Source organism: Talpa europaea (assembly GCF_964194135.1).
Source record: "Talpa europaea genome assembly, chromosome: X".
Classification (NCBI taxonomy): Eukaryota; Metazoa; Chordata; class Mammalia; order Eulipotyphla; family Talpidae; genus Talpa; species Talpa europaea.
Genome location: NC_140081.1, coordinates 61442963 through 61459550, shown reverse-complemented (window position 1 = coordinate 61459550; position 16588 = coordinate 61442963). Strand labels below are relative to the sequence as shown.

Genomic DNA, 16588 nt, shown 5'->3' with positions numbered 1-16588 from the left:
TGTGTAGGAAAACTAGTACAGTTCATTCAGATGGTGCCTTTATTTTTGTTTCATGCAAATATCCTCATGAATGATCCAGTGGTTATTCTGCAGCTAAAATTGAACTCTGGTTATGTTTGTTAAAATAATAGAAATAAAATAGAGAGGCGAGCACGGTATGTTTGAGCTGCAGTAGAGAAGACCTGAAAATTCTATTATTTTTCTGGCCTTTATCCATAAATTTGCATCAGCAGAAGAGCTGGATTCAAGGACTATACTAGCTTGTTGTGAAAGCAACTTTAAATTATGCCTAATTTAATTCACAAAGCTGCAGTAACCGCAGCAAACATGCTGCATTTCTCTGTATTGCTCTAGAACCCCCTGCGAGGGTAACTGATTATCACTATCTGGAAATGGATACCCCAATGTTAGCAATCTTTGCATAATTTGGATATATATTTTTTTTTATGAGTGGGTGGGAGGAATCCATTTTGAATATTTCCTTGGTCCACAGAATAAAAATAAAAGGTGAGGAATTCAAAATTATCTGACTGATCTGTTTAAGGAGAAAAAAAAAAGCCATTCTTTTTGTGCACCCATTAGAGTGACTTTGCAGCAGAAATTGGCTTTGTTTTCTGTTTTAGGACCATTACTGGAAAGCTCCTTTTCCCTTAAAATCTTGGGGTGGGGAGAAAGTGACCTGTTTTATCCATACGGGTCCCTTGAGCTAGTTCTGGGTACTTGGGAATTCTGTGACCAAGTTAACTTGATAGTGCTATCATGACTTTCATAGCCTGACAGAAAGTTAAGACTCCGAGGGACCCTCCCAGTCTTAGGGCGACCTTGAATATCCCATTCGCAAAGTAGATTGATGAGATGAAAACTTAAGTTCAAAGATTTACCTTTTGGGATACCTGTGTTTTCACAGCAGCTTTGGGACTCACTAGAAACCTCTGATTTTGATAAATTACTTTATATGTTTTTGTTTACACATACACAAAAGCCGCAACATGGACTTAATGGGCTCTCAGTGGAAAAGTCTCCTGATGTTGCCTGAAATCAAAGATAGTGGCTTTTTTACCACGGACTACTTTGATTAGGAGGAAATATCTGAAAGCTCAGGGACTCATATATTTTTACGAGGTTCTGTTTTCAGAACCTCTCCAGGGCTTTGGAAAACCACGAAAGCCTTGGAATTTATGGAATCAGTTGAGTTTAGACAAAGCACAGTACCTAGAAAGATACAGGGGATCTTATGTGCTCTGCTTTTCTGAGGATGAACTATTTTAAATGTAAAATGTGTGAAAAATGTTAAAAGAGAGTGGTGACTAATGCTAGGTGATAAAAATCCATGCAAACCATGTTCAAAAAGCTCACAGCAATGTTTGAAAGGGGTTTTGTATATGGTTTCTTGAGGATCTATGTACATGTCTAAAAACTCCTAACCAGGAAATAATGAATCTGATTATCAGTTTTAATTTTACTATCAAATCCCCATTTCTTTGAATGCCAATTCAGTTTCAAGCCAACTTTGAGAATTTTCTCTATTCACTTTCTATTTATCCAAGGCTTCTTGCACCCCTCTTTTTGTCATTCTTCGGTAGTTGTTAATTTTCTTGGTCAGACTGTTTACATGCAGGCTTCTTTTTCTCTCCCACTTCTACTTACCACAGATAAACCAAATGGAACACCAGAGGACATGGGGTGGAGAGCCTGGAGTTCTCCTTGCACAATTCAGCTTTGAAAAAAATGGGTGCCCCCTCAGGGAAAAGGATGATAGTATAATATATGGCACATTCTCCATTATGCTCTTCACTGAGGAATCTAGCATTAAATTTCTGTAGTTTTTCTCTTTTTTCCCCCCAGGACACCTGTAATATGTAGGTGTAGCCAAAGTTTATGTCAGAGTCCCAGATTACCTGCACAAGTTAGTTTGGAATTTTTTTTTTAAAGATTTATTTATTTATGCATACAAGAGCTGGGGTATAGGCCAGAGATGTGAGGGATGAGAGGACCCACCAGAGACAGAGTGGGAAACAGAACAGGCAGACTGACTGAAATACACTGCTGAGGGGAGCAGCGGGTGAGTCAGGAAAGGTCTGCTGCGCCATGTGGGTTGCTCCCTGGCAGGGGATCGAACTCGTGTTGCAGAGGCTGTGGGCAGCTTCATAGGTTGTGTCTTAACCCTTTGCACCACCAGGGAGGCCCTATAGTTTGGACATTTTTCTTCATGAACTTTCTTCCTGCTAGGTTCGTGTCCTTGCTATCTTCTCAGACCAAGGAAAGCCAGCCAGCGTTCTTTGCCCCTTTGCAATGCTCATTCCTCATGCCTGGCTTCTGTGCTGCTATCTGATATCCACTCCCACTGTGCTTTTGGAGCAATATGAAGCAGGGCACGAGGCTTGAAGAAAATAAAACAGGAAATGAAAATATCAAGGCATGGAAGCAGTGTAGAAAGGAAAATGAGTATTGGCTTCTAAACCGTTCACAGTGGTTTCCTTTCCCACCGATATTGTCCTGGGGGTTTGTGACACCTGGTTCTTTGTTTTGTATGTAACAAGTGCTGGTATGGATTATTCAATGAATAGGTGAACCATTAAAGAAAATATCAGCATCTTTCCATTAAAAAATAGCACTAAATTTCTCATTAAGCTAACAATTGCTAACCTTTAGAACCACTTGGGTGGCTTGTTAACTAGTCTCTGGCTCTATCCCTAGCGAATTACCAAGTTTTCATAGATTTCCAAAGTGATCTTGATAGAGGTAGTCCAGGCACCTCTCTGCAATCATCCTGATGTTCCTTAATATTGTTAACAGTACTCTTTTGACTGTCACTCCCTTCTCATTCTTGCTTTCAGACAGCATTCCATCCACATGTGCTGTCACCTACTGGAAGGTATCACTTCCTTTCAGATATTTTTTTTGGAAAAGACTTCTGATATTTTAAAGGGTAAATATAGGTCAGAATTTGAGTAATGTTCATTGACAACTATTTGCTGAGTAACTGTTGTGTGCAGTGTCTTTTATCAGGTGTTTTCAAACAAACCTGTCCTTTTGTTGTCCAGCAGAACAATAATAGAAACATCTGGATTTACAATGCCATTGCACACAAGTTCCCATAATTTATTGTTTCACAAAAAGTTGGTTTACAAGTCTTTCATCTTCCAAGAGGTAACACAGGTAATAAAGCAAGTAAAATCAGCATTTTTTTAATGCCTGGCACAAATTGTTATTTGTTTGGGGTGAGTAGCCATTTACCAGGATGTTTTACAATTTGCCACCTCTTGCTCACTGGGTCTTAAACTGCCTTACACAAATCCATTCATTAAGCCACTAAATGCCCGTATAGTATCAGACTAAGTGGTACTTAGTTTGTCCGATGGGCAAGATGATCTTTATACACGTTAACTATATTCCAAGGTTTGAGGGAGGGGGTTTATATCCCTTGCTTTTTCATGAGAAAATACATAAGTTTTCACAGTCACACCACCAGTTCCTCAGAACCTAGTCCTTCACTATTTTATTATTTCTCTCTTTTCTCCCTGAAAAACAAAATCTCTGAGGTGGTTTATAATATTCAGTTTTATATAAAGAGGATGACCGTAATTTAAAAAGCAGATCCAGAACCAATTATGAAAAGTGAGATACAGATCCCTGGCATCCAAGGGGCTAACTCATTACAATTAAACATTATATTAACCTTGAAGCTTTTGAGAATCTGAGACAAAATGGTAAGTATATCAGGATATATACTTCTCATTTTATCAATAAAGGAAGGATACACATTTGACAGGAGGATTTTTTTTCCTGTTCCAGAATTTTAGGACGAATATACATAGTAGAGGCAATATTTGACCTAATTTATGAAGACATGGAAACATTCTTAAATATACATTTTATTTATCCATAAAGGACTGTGGGCATAATATTCAGCTGTAGCTCAGTGAGGACATTACTATCCAGAGTATATTAAATAACCACTTGTCAAGCATCTGTATGTACTAGGTGTTTTGTGTGCATTGTCCACTGAATCCTCAAAATGCTCATGTGAAGGAGGTTTTTAGCAAATACATTTTATAGACAAGGAGATTGAGGCTCAAAGACATTAAATATCAGGCCCAGGGTGTTACAGAGGAAGTGGCAGATGATGGATTAGCACTTATTCTAATGACTCCAAGTTCAGTGCTCTTTCTACTACCGCCTGGAAATCTATATCCCAGAAAGAGAGTTTAAACCTAGAGCAGTGTTCTCAACTGGGGGTGATTAGACAATGTCTGGAGACATTTGGTTTGAACTTCTGGGAGGGGCACTATTGGCATGTAGTGGGTAGAGGTCAGGGATGCTGCCAAACATCTTGTAATGTACAAGACAGCTCCTATCATCAAAGAATCACACAGTCAAAAATGTCAATACTGCCAAGGTTGAGAAACCTTGTCCTAGGGATGTTAACTGCATTAGCCTTCGGCTATATCTTTCACCCTTATGTGTCTCAAGCAGTTTTGACAACTGCTGAAATGCAGTCCATTCAGGGTTGAAATCTCTGGCTTAAAGTGAGAATTTTGTGTTGTGGATTAGGGAAGTTTTCATATGCTCCATTTATAGAGATGCGGGTCGAAAATTAATATTTGTTATAAAACAGTAGGAGCTAATAATGTCCTCCAGGCAGGTCATTTCCTATTCCTTGAGGTGTAGGGGTGCTTGTGGGCAGGCAAAATTTTTTTCTAAAAAGTGAATTTTGAATCTGGTTAATAGCTGTAGGATTACTCTTTACAGGAAACCCCAAATTCTGTACCATAATGCTAGAACTGGTGACATACTTGAAAACATGTATTTCTAGTTGGTCTTCTTTGCCACAAGAGAATTATAGAATGACTTGTTTTTGAATAGAACTGCATCCTGGTAGATCCACAGGACTGATTAGCTGTATGATAATTCAGTAGGAACTGGGTGAACTGGCCTGCTGAGTGATTTTAGTTTTAACACAATTGATGCTCAGTTATCCTTTCTGAAAATAATTAGCAAACAGGTCAATGCTTTACTCTCTGCTGATCTTCATTTTCTTATAATTATGGCTTTCCAGTTACTGCCCTTTTGATCTTTTCCTTTTCATATTCAGGGCAGCAAGCTTTCTACATCTAGGTTGGTCATATGTTAAAAATCTGCTGTGATTTCTTTTGACCAAGTGTGGTGAATGACAATGTAGCCACTGTGTCCGAGGCATAGCTCTTCATCATATGAACTGAATGTTCTTATCAAAGCCTCAGAGAGCCAGGCCTGTGGATGTTCAAGGTGGAGCAGATCAAGTGAGTTTGCAGTGTCATCTCCACAGGGCTACCTTTTCAGAGGTACAGTAGGTCTGTTGGGATCTGTCCTCATTCATAAGCATGCCACTCTCCCATGTTGAGACAACACCACATTTTCTTGAGCATGCCTTTGCTGCTTCCTCACTGACTAGGGAATGGAGTCACCATTCACTAGGTATTTCAGATGCATAATTTATGGCCCACGGTGTAGCCCAGCTGCAGATTCTGTCAGGACATACAAAGTGTTAGAAAATAACAGGTGGAGCCTCAATGGATATACCTTATATATTATTCTCTATTTCCTGAGCAGTGGTGTGGGGTTTTTGGATGCCATGCTCAGTGCATGGAATTGATTTACAGGTGCTAGAAAAATTTACCCACAGACTCTTGAGCTGAAAGTTTCCGTGTTCTTACCATAACTACATCTAAAGTTTCAGGAGTGCTCGCTCTCTGCTTCTCACTTTTAACTTTCCTTCCCAGAACCAGAACTTCCCTTCTCAGCTCCTGCCTCTCCTCTTCTCTGAATTTATCCCTCTGCCTTTTCAGTTAAAACTAACCTGAGTTCTCTGCTCCTGATATAATCCTTTCTACATAAATTGCACTACCTCTATTTCTGCCATTTTCATTTCTCCCGTCAATTAATAGACATCTTTGGAGAGACAGTATACATAGAGGTTCAGGCTTTGGAGCGAAACTGCCTGGGATTGGTCCTAAGTGAGCCATTACATTTTATCAGTTATGTGACCTTGAGCAAATTATTTAACTTCCATGTGCCTTTGGGTTTTGTTGTTGCTGTTGGTAAATGGGACTATCAATAGTACCTTTGTCATATAGACTTGTGATGATTAAAAATGTTAAATCATGTCAAGCATTTAGAACAGTGCCTCGTGTATAGTAATCTCTCAGTAAACATTAGCTATTGTTTATTTCACTTTGATTGGTAGCTTCCTAATGCATTGATGGTAAGTGATGGAAAGTATTAGCTGCATCAGCATCCAGTGGTGGGAGTCTCTCTGCAATGTTAAGTTCCATTGTATTTAAACAGAAACACATCTCTTCCTTCTATGCTGTTGGGAAATCCAGTCACTGTTGGTGTCAATGACATCATCCTGATTGTGGAAGATTTTAAAAATCAGATCAATCACAGTTGTAAATAGTCATTCTTTCTTCAACCCAGCAGCTCCACCTTCAAGGACTTAGAGGGCAACAGCCTGAAGGATAGTGGGCATGAGGAGAGTGACCAGACTGACAGTGAGCATGATGTCCAGCGGAGCCTGTATTGTGATACTGCCGTCAATGATGTGCTGAACACTAGTGTGACCTCCATGGGATCCCAGATGCCTGACCATGGTAAGAGCTGGCTGGATGTAAGTTGCAACCATAGACTCCAAAGAACCTAGAATATTTGTAGGCACACTGCACTACTTGACTAACGAGTATGTCACTAAGGTGTTCACTTAGCTCAAACCTCAGCTCATCTCACCTGTAGGGTTTTGGGATGCCTCACCCTTGACCAGATGCACCCTCTCTGAGTGCATCCCTGAGGATTGCATAACATTTAGCTATTTTAAAAGCTTACTGCATACACATATGACAGACATTCTCTACACTAATAACTGCTCTGAGTACATAGGAAATGAGCAGATGTCTTCTACCAGGAATAAATGTCTCTTTTTGCTTTAGTACATGAATTCAACTGATCAATCAATTTGCATAGGACATAATTAATGAGACCAAAGAGATGGATTTTATTTCTGTATCAGGGGGGTTAACTTTACCCAGAGAGGCCACAATCTGACTACAGATTGTACACCCTTTGCTGAGGATAGATAGTACCAACCTTCCCCCTTGGTTTATGGGGCTGCTATGTCAAACCCCTCCAGCTGCCACACAAATGTATACCACTGGTCACAGGAGATAACAAGAACAAGAAAACATGGCCGACTCAATATAACATTTTGTGACTGAGAAATACCTCAGAGCACATGCCAGGGGTGGTGTCGTCCTGTATAAAGAAGAGCATTCTTGTGAACTCAACCACATGTGCTTCAGTGAGAGCAACTGTTTAAACCATGCTAGCCATAAAGACATTATCTATGAAGATATTACCAGAGTTCATACAAGGCAGAGTGTTCAGATGGACTTGGGCACAAATGTTGTTTTCAATGTTTTACTGATGCAAACACGATAGGCCAACAGCCTGTCTTTTTCAGTTAAGAAGTATTAATTCAGTTTGGTGTTTAGGCTCAGCGAAGCTTCAGAATGCTTGGCTGTGTCTTGAGAGAAGCTAGACGCAAGCTCAGCTGGAAGTCCCACTGCTAAGACTTAAAGATGAGAAAACAAAATATGGTGATTATGTGCTGGTCTTTAGCTGTTTCATTTCACTGTAAACATCGTTAAATGCTTTTGTTTTGCTCTTATAAATGAATTCAAAGGGAAAAAATGTGAAGGCTACAAAAGAAAATGCTTTCCGTAGGAAGAAAAATTTAGTCACTGTACATTCTATTAAACTGTCTAATTCATCCCCTCCCCAGCAGAACCAAGTGTCAAAGACTATAATATATAGAGATCACTACCCATTGTGCACTGCTGCCTTCCCTAATTAGTGCATGGTGATAGCCACAGAGGTAATATACTTTCTGGACAACCTTATTTAGACTAAAGATGAAAAAAAATTAAACATTTATATAACTGAATCAGAGACAATTTAATTCTGAGAGGATTAGTAGTGTGTCACAGGATACAGACTGATATGTATCATTTACTAGTTTTGTGTCTTAAAGAAATGCTTTTTCATTTATATCAGAAAAGGTTTTAGTTAGATGCGCTCTAAAATGTAATGACTCCCGGAAAGAAAATAGTCATAATTGATTCTAACTTTATGCTTGGCTAGAACAACATATGTTTTAATTTTTTTGTCACATTTCTCTAGGAAAATGGTATCAGTGGACTGCAACTAGTTTTTCTGAGGGCTGTTAATTACAAATAGAATGTATGTGTATGTATGTGCCTCTCCAGCTATCTATCTGATTGTATAATAATGATAGCATTCTAAAGCAAATGTATGGCATTATCCCAGGGCTCTCCTCCTTATAAGACAATGACTACTTACACACGTGTACACACACACAGATTTCCACTGTTCTGTTTGACAGCACTTTCACATTTTCTCAGTATTTCTTTTTTTTTTTAAGATTTCTTTTTATTTTATTTATACAAGAGCTGTGGTACAGGCCAGATGTGTGGGAGGGTGAGAGGATTCATGAGAGACAGAGCGGGGAACAGAACAGGCAGACTGACTGAAATATACTGCTGAGGGGAGCAGTGGGTAAGACAGGAGAGGTCTGCTCACCATGTGGGTTGCTCCGAGGCCAGCATGGATTGAACCGGCGCTGCAGAGGCTGCGGACAGCTTCAAAGCGCTGTGCTCAACTGCCTGCGCCACCAGGGGGGGCCCATTTTCTCAATATTTCAATCTGCAAATATTTATCTCATTTTTGTCATAATTCTAAGCAGTGGCTAAACCTGAACCTCACCCTTAGGTGTGCTCTTTTCAATTTTGACTCATTAAAGTTTAGATACAAAGTATCTAAAAGTATCTTATGGTATCCCAGTACTTCTGAAGCTTTCCATAATGATACTTAATTGTTCTATCCCAAATCAATTCCAGGCTAGCCACACATATTGTGTGAACCCAAATTCACTTGGGTTCATTACTGCTACCTCAAATAACAGCAACTATTTTGAGACCATTTTATAGTATTACAGTATCTCCAACCTGGGTTCACATAATAAATGTGTCTCATTTTATCCTAAGGCACAGTGGTTGAAAGGCAGTCAAATGAATTGACTGTGCATGCCAGAGCTTGTATCCATTCTCACTGGAATGGTTCAAGTTGTACATTTTCCAGGACAAAAAGTTATGGTTGCTTCAGAGGACTACCAATTTACAAAGGTGAGCAGGGAAAATGGAATCTCCCTAGGATTCAGACCTGCATTAAAATTCTCAAAGTTTCCTTGAGGAAAAAAAGAGTCCTAGCTCTCTTTGGTTATTTGACCTGGTGAACTCAAATCCACATGCCTTGACATCCTGGGTGTTACAGAGCTGAGGTTTGAGTGCCTTACTCTGTAGAGGAGCAGATTATAGTGGACTTGTGACATTGACTTTGGTCTGACAGCATTTCTTCTGGTCCTGTTAGAACCACTCTAAAGTTGGACCAAACCTCTCCAATAGGGTGTACTTACACCTTTGTTTTAATGAGTTTAGTCACTTTGGATTTTATGTCTGTGGCTGTCTGATTTTTCTAGTTTGGATATTAGTATAGCACTTTCTTTGCACATATATAAACACTTGGTTGATGAGGAATCTCAGGATTTTCACAATGAATATAGTTTTATGCATCTGTTAATTTTTTCCTTTGAGCAGGAACAGGCTGTTGCCAGTTCTTGAGAAAAAGTACATACTTTCTTTGTTCCTTGCTTTCTGAGACACACCTAGACTAGACTCTGTGCTTGTTCCCACTGCCAAACGTTTCTTTTGGCTTTGTTCTTACTGCTTTGCTACAGCAGAATGTTCAATGTGAATGTCAGAGGTGCTTCCTGACACTCAGAGTCAAGGCCTAATTCCCTAGAATTTTCATTAATACTTCTCTGAGATAGGAACGCAGAAGGTTTTTTTTTTTTTTATAGAGGCATGTTTTATTTTATTTGTTTGCTTGTTTGTTTGTTTGTTTTGTTTATACAAGCACTGGGTACAGTCAGAAGCGTGGGAGGGTGAGAGAATTCACCAGAGCCAGAGTGGGGAGCAGAGCAGGCAGAAGGACCGAAGTACACTGCTGAGGGGAGCAGCAGGCGGCAGGAGAGGTCTGCGCACCATGTGGGACCCTCCTCTGGTGGCCGGGGAGCAGCTGGGGATCGAACCGGCGCTGCAGAGACTGCAGGCAGCTTTGCAACCCAGCGCTCAACCACTGCGCCACCGGGGGTTTTTGAAGAATTTTGTCTTTAACGAGTCTAGCCACTGGACTTTGGATTGTCTTTTGATGGCCCCAAAAGACAATGGAATGGCAGGAATCTGTGTTTTCTGGCTTATTAGCAGCCTCTGCCTGCTTAAGACCAGGTCAGTGAGTCGATGCAAGCCCAGGGATAACTTCAGCTGTGCAACATAACCAAGCACTGAACTGAATTTCCTGGTCACCAGGTGACTGAATTAGAAATTCATTTATCATCTTCATTGCCCTTGAGATAATGCTCAGCTTGTCCCCAGTACTGCTGCTCTTATCATCGCTTCCCAGAAAAGAAGTTGATGGAGAAGTCTATATCCTGTACTTGGTACTGGCATATAGACCTCTTGGGAATATGCTATGTCTCTATGGCTCTCAGAGTACTTTGAGAACAAGTCAGTGTTAGTCAGCAGGTTTTACCACCGGAATGGTTCCTGGGGTGATTTGTTATTGAGCTTGTTAGTCGTGCTCAACTCTTTCAACCCATGCCTCTCTGAATTTGAGTTGTTTTGTAAAACTACCATCTACAAAGGGACAGAAATTTCACCATCTTTTGCAATTTCTACAGACAGTATATAAGAATAGCAACGTTGTCAGAGATGCCAGAGGCTCTTGGGTATGATGCACAGTTGAAGGGATCACTGGGCTAGAATCTCTATCAGGGTTATTTCTGGGTTGAGTAGTGCTGGGGTTAATAAGCCTCTGTCACCCCTTTGCTTCTCTGCGGGATCATCTGTGATGATCATCTGTGATGAGTTGGGTATCTCATCATGTTTATTTAAATATCTAGTCCTGTTATAAAATTGGGATTTATGGGGATCATGTCCTAGAATTGTGCATTCTGTTTCCAAGCCCAACTAATTTGTTTCAAATCACAATCAATCTCTTTTACCTTATGATTTTAATTATTGATTATAAGTTCATCAGCTGAAAAGATGACTGTAATTGCTCTAATATGTACCCAATTGGAATGCACAACAACACTGAATTGGTTTCCCTCCCATGCTAATTTATACCAAAATGGAAGCAACATACAGAAATTTGTAATAACATCTATCTGCTTCTCACATCCAAATGCACCCAAATGCAATGCTATGATTGCTTTATTTCTGGAAGTGTAGGTTCTTCTGCATTTTACTAAACTTGTTTATTCACTAGTTTCATCACCTGAATATCATCTAACACGTTTGTTGCGTAAAACATGGATTTGAAGAAGTTGATCTGTGCCTAATGCAACTGCTGTTACAAATTAGCCATGAAAATGTTCTGTAGGCTGCACACTATATATATTCTAGTTTCAACCACAGGTGTATTAAGATGTTTACACTTTAAACACTCAACCAACAATGCATAATTTCATTTCCTCTAGCCTTTTAATGAAATTATGATTCGATGACTGAACATCCCTTCCTTATCTTACGTATCCCCCTGACTCACTTCTCACCTCACTAAATTTCCAAACACTCATTTCAATTAGTCTCTTGGCAAAATAGGTAGTTCTCAATGGAGAATATTTTGTGACAGTGCAAAGCAGTGTGCTGCTGGGCTCCAGAAATGGTAGCATGGACCAGATGTTCATAGAGTAATTGAAAATTCCATTTTATCAGAATAGCATTTGCTGTCAAAAAGTTTTATCTTTACTTCAACAAAGAGGTTGATTAGATCCCCCTGGACCTGAATTAGCATCTTTGAGGCTAGATATACTGTTTTGCAATTCATGTGGTTATTTCTCCCCTGGTTTTGCTCATATAGAATCTTTTAAAAATGTCTTCAGCCTCTTGCAAATATACCAGGTGAAATGTTTAATTACTTGAATACAGAAATGTATATGTATATAGTGTATCTAATTTTGTGACTTAGCTTTTTTTTTTTCCCATCCTGCCACTAGTATACAACATTCTAGTACCAGGCAGGAACAATCCATGCACAGATATGTATCATTCATTTGTTCCACACTATTTTTGAGTGCCTACTATGCATCTGGCTCTGGGATTTGAATGTACCAAGTATTGCTGTTATTGACTGTGAAAGTTGCTATCTTTTTAATACTGCTTATCTGGGCTTTACTGAGTTGACAAAAATCCAGTCAATGATGAAATGGATTTTTTTCTGATGTTAGAAATCATGATAAGAATAGTGCCCGGGACTATTAAAAACCTTATTAATATTGTGCCAGGAAAGCAAAAGAAACAATATAAGAAGAATGTTATAATCAAGATCTTATTTAAATAAGAGTATCATGAAAAATTCTCTCTTGACATTCTACTTCCAACAAGGTCTTGGTAAACATTTTCTCTTTAAATACATGTGCCCTGAGGTTGAATTTACTGCTCACTTTTAGTTACTGTCACTGTCATATGGCAGGTTTAATCTCTGACATGTTTGGTTACCTTGCTGATTTAGAGGCACTCAGTGGTACTCAAAGGCCAGTCTTCCTTTGATGCCCAGGAACTTTATCCACTCTCGTCTCAGCAGTGGTTGGGCAGGTGGGAAGAGAGGTGACAGGTGGATGCCTTTGTTTATTTCAACTACATTGCGGCGCCAGATAATTGGACTTCTTCCAAAGCATTATTTACATTTTATTGGCAAGACAGTCACTGGAATAAAAATTTATTCTTAACTAATGGAAACATCCATTCTGCTAGCTGTTGTTTACTAGCATTATTGTGGCAAGCGCTCTTTGGTCAGAGAATTCTTTTAGGACAGTTCTGTTCATCTACTTTGAAGCATGGACACATCCTTTCTTTGTTGTAAAATTAACATGTTTTCCTAATCCAATTGGAACTTTTGGTTGTCTTATATTCAGTGTCTATTTTAAAATTTATTGTTATTAATTACCTGTGGTAAGGGATTCATTATTCATCAAGAGAATAAATGCCAGGGGCTTTTTGACTGGTTAATAGTATGAATTTCTATATTTCTAAGCACTTGGAGAGCATTGGAGGATGGCAGCTATATAAAGGGAGCACACTGAACAATTAAGATTTTCATTCTCTAGGAGTTTATGGCCCAATCGCATAAATGGTCCAGTATGGAATAGACTACATAGAATCAGTGAAGACATTAATTAAGATTATTTGAGCTAGAAAGCAAAATGCATTTCAGAGGATACTTTAGTCTAATGGGATCCCCTGGGGGAAGAGTGGGAAGCAGGCCCCAACACACTATGCTAGATAAAATTCTGCTCTATTTGGGTGATGTACTAGGTGAATGTTCTCCAGTTGCTTTGTGATAAGGCCAGTTTTGTGGGCCATGACAAGTAGGGACACTGCCAGCAGGATAACAGATGAGAAGCAAAGTGAGTAGTTTTATGGGATTAGATCATACAGGCTGCTTTACTTTCTCAAAAAGTACGTCATTATCTTCTTTGGGTCTTTCAATTCATTTAGCACCATTTCTTTCCTGTCATAAGATAGTTAAAAACCATAATACTAAATAAACTCCATCAGGATGGGAAAACACGAATCTAAGCTTGGTATTCACAGGTTTATGCAGTATTTGTGTCTGTTCATTTTTTCCTTTAACCCCTTTAGTATGAAATAAATGTGGGGAATTAGGTCCAGTCATAGTTTAAAATAATTTCAAGAACAGGCAAATGATGTGTTATCGCTTTATTGTATGAGAAAGTATTTGGGAGAGGGTTCCTTTCTTACCATGGGTGCTCTTTGTCATCAAAGGTCAGGCCTTTGCTTCAGGTAGTTTTGGTCTCTCTCTTCACCAGATGGCTCATTTCCTGTTCACTTTGGGTCAAGGAAAGTTAATTTGACACATCCATTTCGAAAATGTGACTTTTTAATAAGAAAGTCCTTTCAATTTCTCTTCCTACAAGGCTTACCCCCAATAAATCTACAGTTATGGAAAAAATCACCAAGCCCCAGATTGAAAAAGGTTCCAGCTGGCTTTTAAGACTATCAGAAAAGTTGCTTCTAAAGGGTTATTTGCACTTCAACATAGGTAGACCAAACTGTATCTTTTGCAACTGGTCAGAATGAAGCCCCATAAATCAATTATTCTGCCATGGAGGGCGGGAGGAATGGGAGAGAGAGAGAGAGTCTAGAGTTCTTTTGGAGCAAATCCAAAATCCTTTGGGGCAGGATATTTGTGTGCAGGTGTATTGTGGGGCTTTCATTTTTATGGTGAACATGGTATTTCATTAAGAAATATGCAGGGATCATGCTCAGCGAAATAAGCCAGAAAGAAAAAGAAAAATACTGCATGGTCTCACTCATAGCTGGAATTTAGAAAACCTAAATAAGGGACCAGGAAAAAGACTAATTAATACAAAGTAAAAATCAAAATCAACAAGCAACTATAAACCAGAGGCACACTACGGGGGCGGGGGCAGGGAGAGGAAGGATTAGAGTCAAAATAAGGGGGTGTGCAATTGTATGGGGAATATAACCATAATGAAAATGCATACATTGTGCAAATATGAAAAATGATGTAAGAATTATATGAAATAAAATATTAAAAAAAGAAATATGCAGGTCAAAGATACATTGTGTAGTTGAACATATATGGGAACTGCTGTGTAGCAGAGGTGATTTGAAAGACTTTGAATCCAGAAGGGGCCAAAAGAGTTTATCAGAAAATGACCTCTTTTGTAGCTGAATTCATTCAAACTTTTGACTCCTTGAGGTGGCCTCTTGAGGGACACTTTGTCTTTTGAGGGTCCCCAGTAATCAAAAATCATAGTTCATTATTCTTCACAGCAGTTTACACAATAAACTTGCAAGCTGTTAAATCTGAAATAATAGATAACACCAGTTTATCATTAGTTCTTTTAACCTTAGTGCTATCCACTTTAATGGCAAATGAGACTCTTTCGTTTCCTGTGTTAGCTTAACAAGAACATTTTCAATCTGTCTGAACTTAGAACCTTTAAAACAATTTCAGCTCCTCTATCCTGTTAGCTAAGCTTTAGGTTCTTTCTAATTCATGGTCTGGTAGCTAGATTCCAATTCATGCAGGAGTACAACTGTTACCTGCTTTGAATAAAAGCATAACTTATGTTGCTTGCTTTTTAAATAGAAATCTGTAAACAATCACTGCTGTAATCACCTGGAGAAACTTGGGTAGACTTGGTTGATTACAGCAAGGCAGCTTCCCAGTCATGAACTTGCAAATTAAAATCCAGTGCCAGCGACATATTTTTCAGATTCTGTGTAGCCATTATCTCTACCTCTAAGCTCATATTTCTATCTTTAGCATGGGTAATCATAGATGTTTGGCAACTTGCTTTCTACCCTCCTCTTTCAGTCTGTTTGGCATTTTCAACCTGTGCGAACGATAGAATTTTTCCTTTTTAATATGAAAGAGAGAGGAACAATGTGGGTTCCAAGATATTTAGACTGGGTCAGATTGTTTTTAATTGTTAATGAGGCTGTCAGTTGCTCTAATCTGGGAGGTGAACCAAAAGAATGCTTTTGATTTAATTTAATTTAAAAATCAACTTATTGGAAAAAATGCCTCCAGCTTATAAGAGTTAGGTTGCTTGCTATTGGTGAACCAAAACAAGTTAGATATAGATGACCTATTATTCAGAGGCAAACATGAACTGTTTAAGAATATAGAGAAATATCACAAAGGATCAGTCAAAACCAAGCCAGTGGTAAACGCAACATTGTTTACGTTTGTAAACAATGGCCTATAAAACAGGCCACCAAGGGAAGAGGGTGGTAGGGTGGGAGTGGGGGAGTGAAGGGGCCCAATGGAATATGGTGGAGGATTGTGGGGGCACTGGTGGGGGGCAGGGTGTGAACGTGTACATGTGTAGAGGTTTGAACCTGTAACTCCGAGCATATACAAAGTCGTAAACCTCCTTGGCCTCATAATTTGGGATAAACATAATTTGGGAAACATAATTTCATAAACATAAATTGGGAAAAATGTAAACTTGGGGAATTGCTATTATCATTACTAGTTAGAAAATTGAGTCCTTTTAATTCAAGAAGTGAATTTAGACTTGTTGCCTATCTGTACATTTTATTTTTCCTGAGGAGACTAAAATTTAAAGACTTATTAATGTCAGAACACAAATTGATGTCAAAATGCAGACCCAAGCCCAAAGTGCACTGCCCATCAAACTGTTTGTACATTTTGGTAGGTGAGTGATTATCTGTTAAGTTTGCATTTTCTTTGCTTGATTTTCCTTAGTGGCAAAATGAGAATTCAGCATCACAGTGTCTATGCATAAAGTGGATTTTACAGACCTGAAGCCAGACCTTTGTTTGTATCAACTGTCAACTTATAAGGTTTCATTATGCCTCTCGGAGCTTCACCAAACACTTTGATTTATAATTGATGT

General features: G+C 39.0%; 1 protein-coding gene across 3 annotated transcripts in view; it reads left to right on the top strand.

Annotated features, from left to right (window-relative positions):
• The window catches only part of PCDH19 (protocadherin 19), a gene marked incomplete at its 5' end in the record, with an annotated part of 101398 nt that overhangs the window by 58594 nt on the left and 26216 nt on the right, over window positions 1-16588 (top strand). For 2 of the 3 annotated variants that reach the window (XM_084258068.1, XM_084258067.1), the window contains one exon: window positions 6460-6632. In XM_084258068.1, coding sequence (XP_084114194.1) covers window positions 6460-6632 — 173 coding nt within the window. The remainder of the gene's footprint in view (window positions 1-6459; window positions 6633-16588) is intronic. The other variant, XM_084258069.1, reaches the window with a different exon arrangement.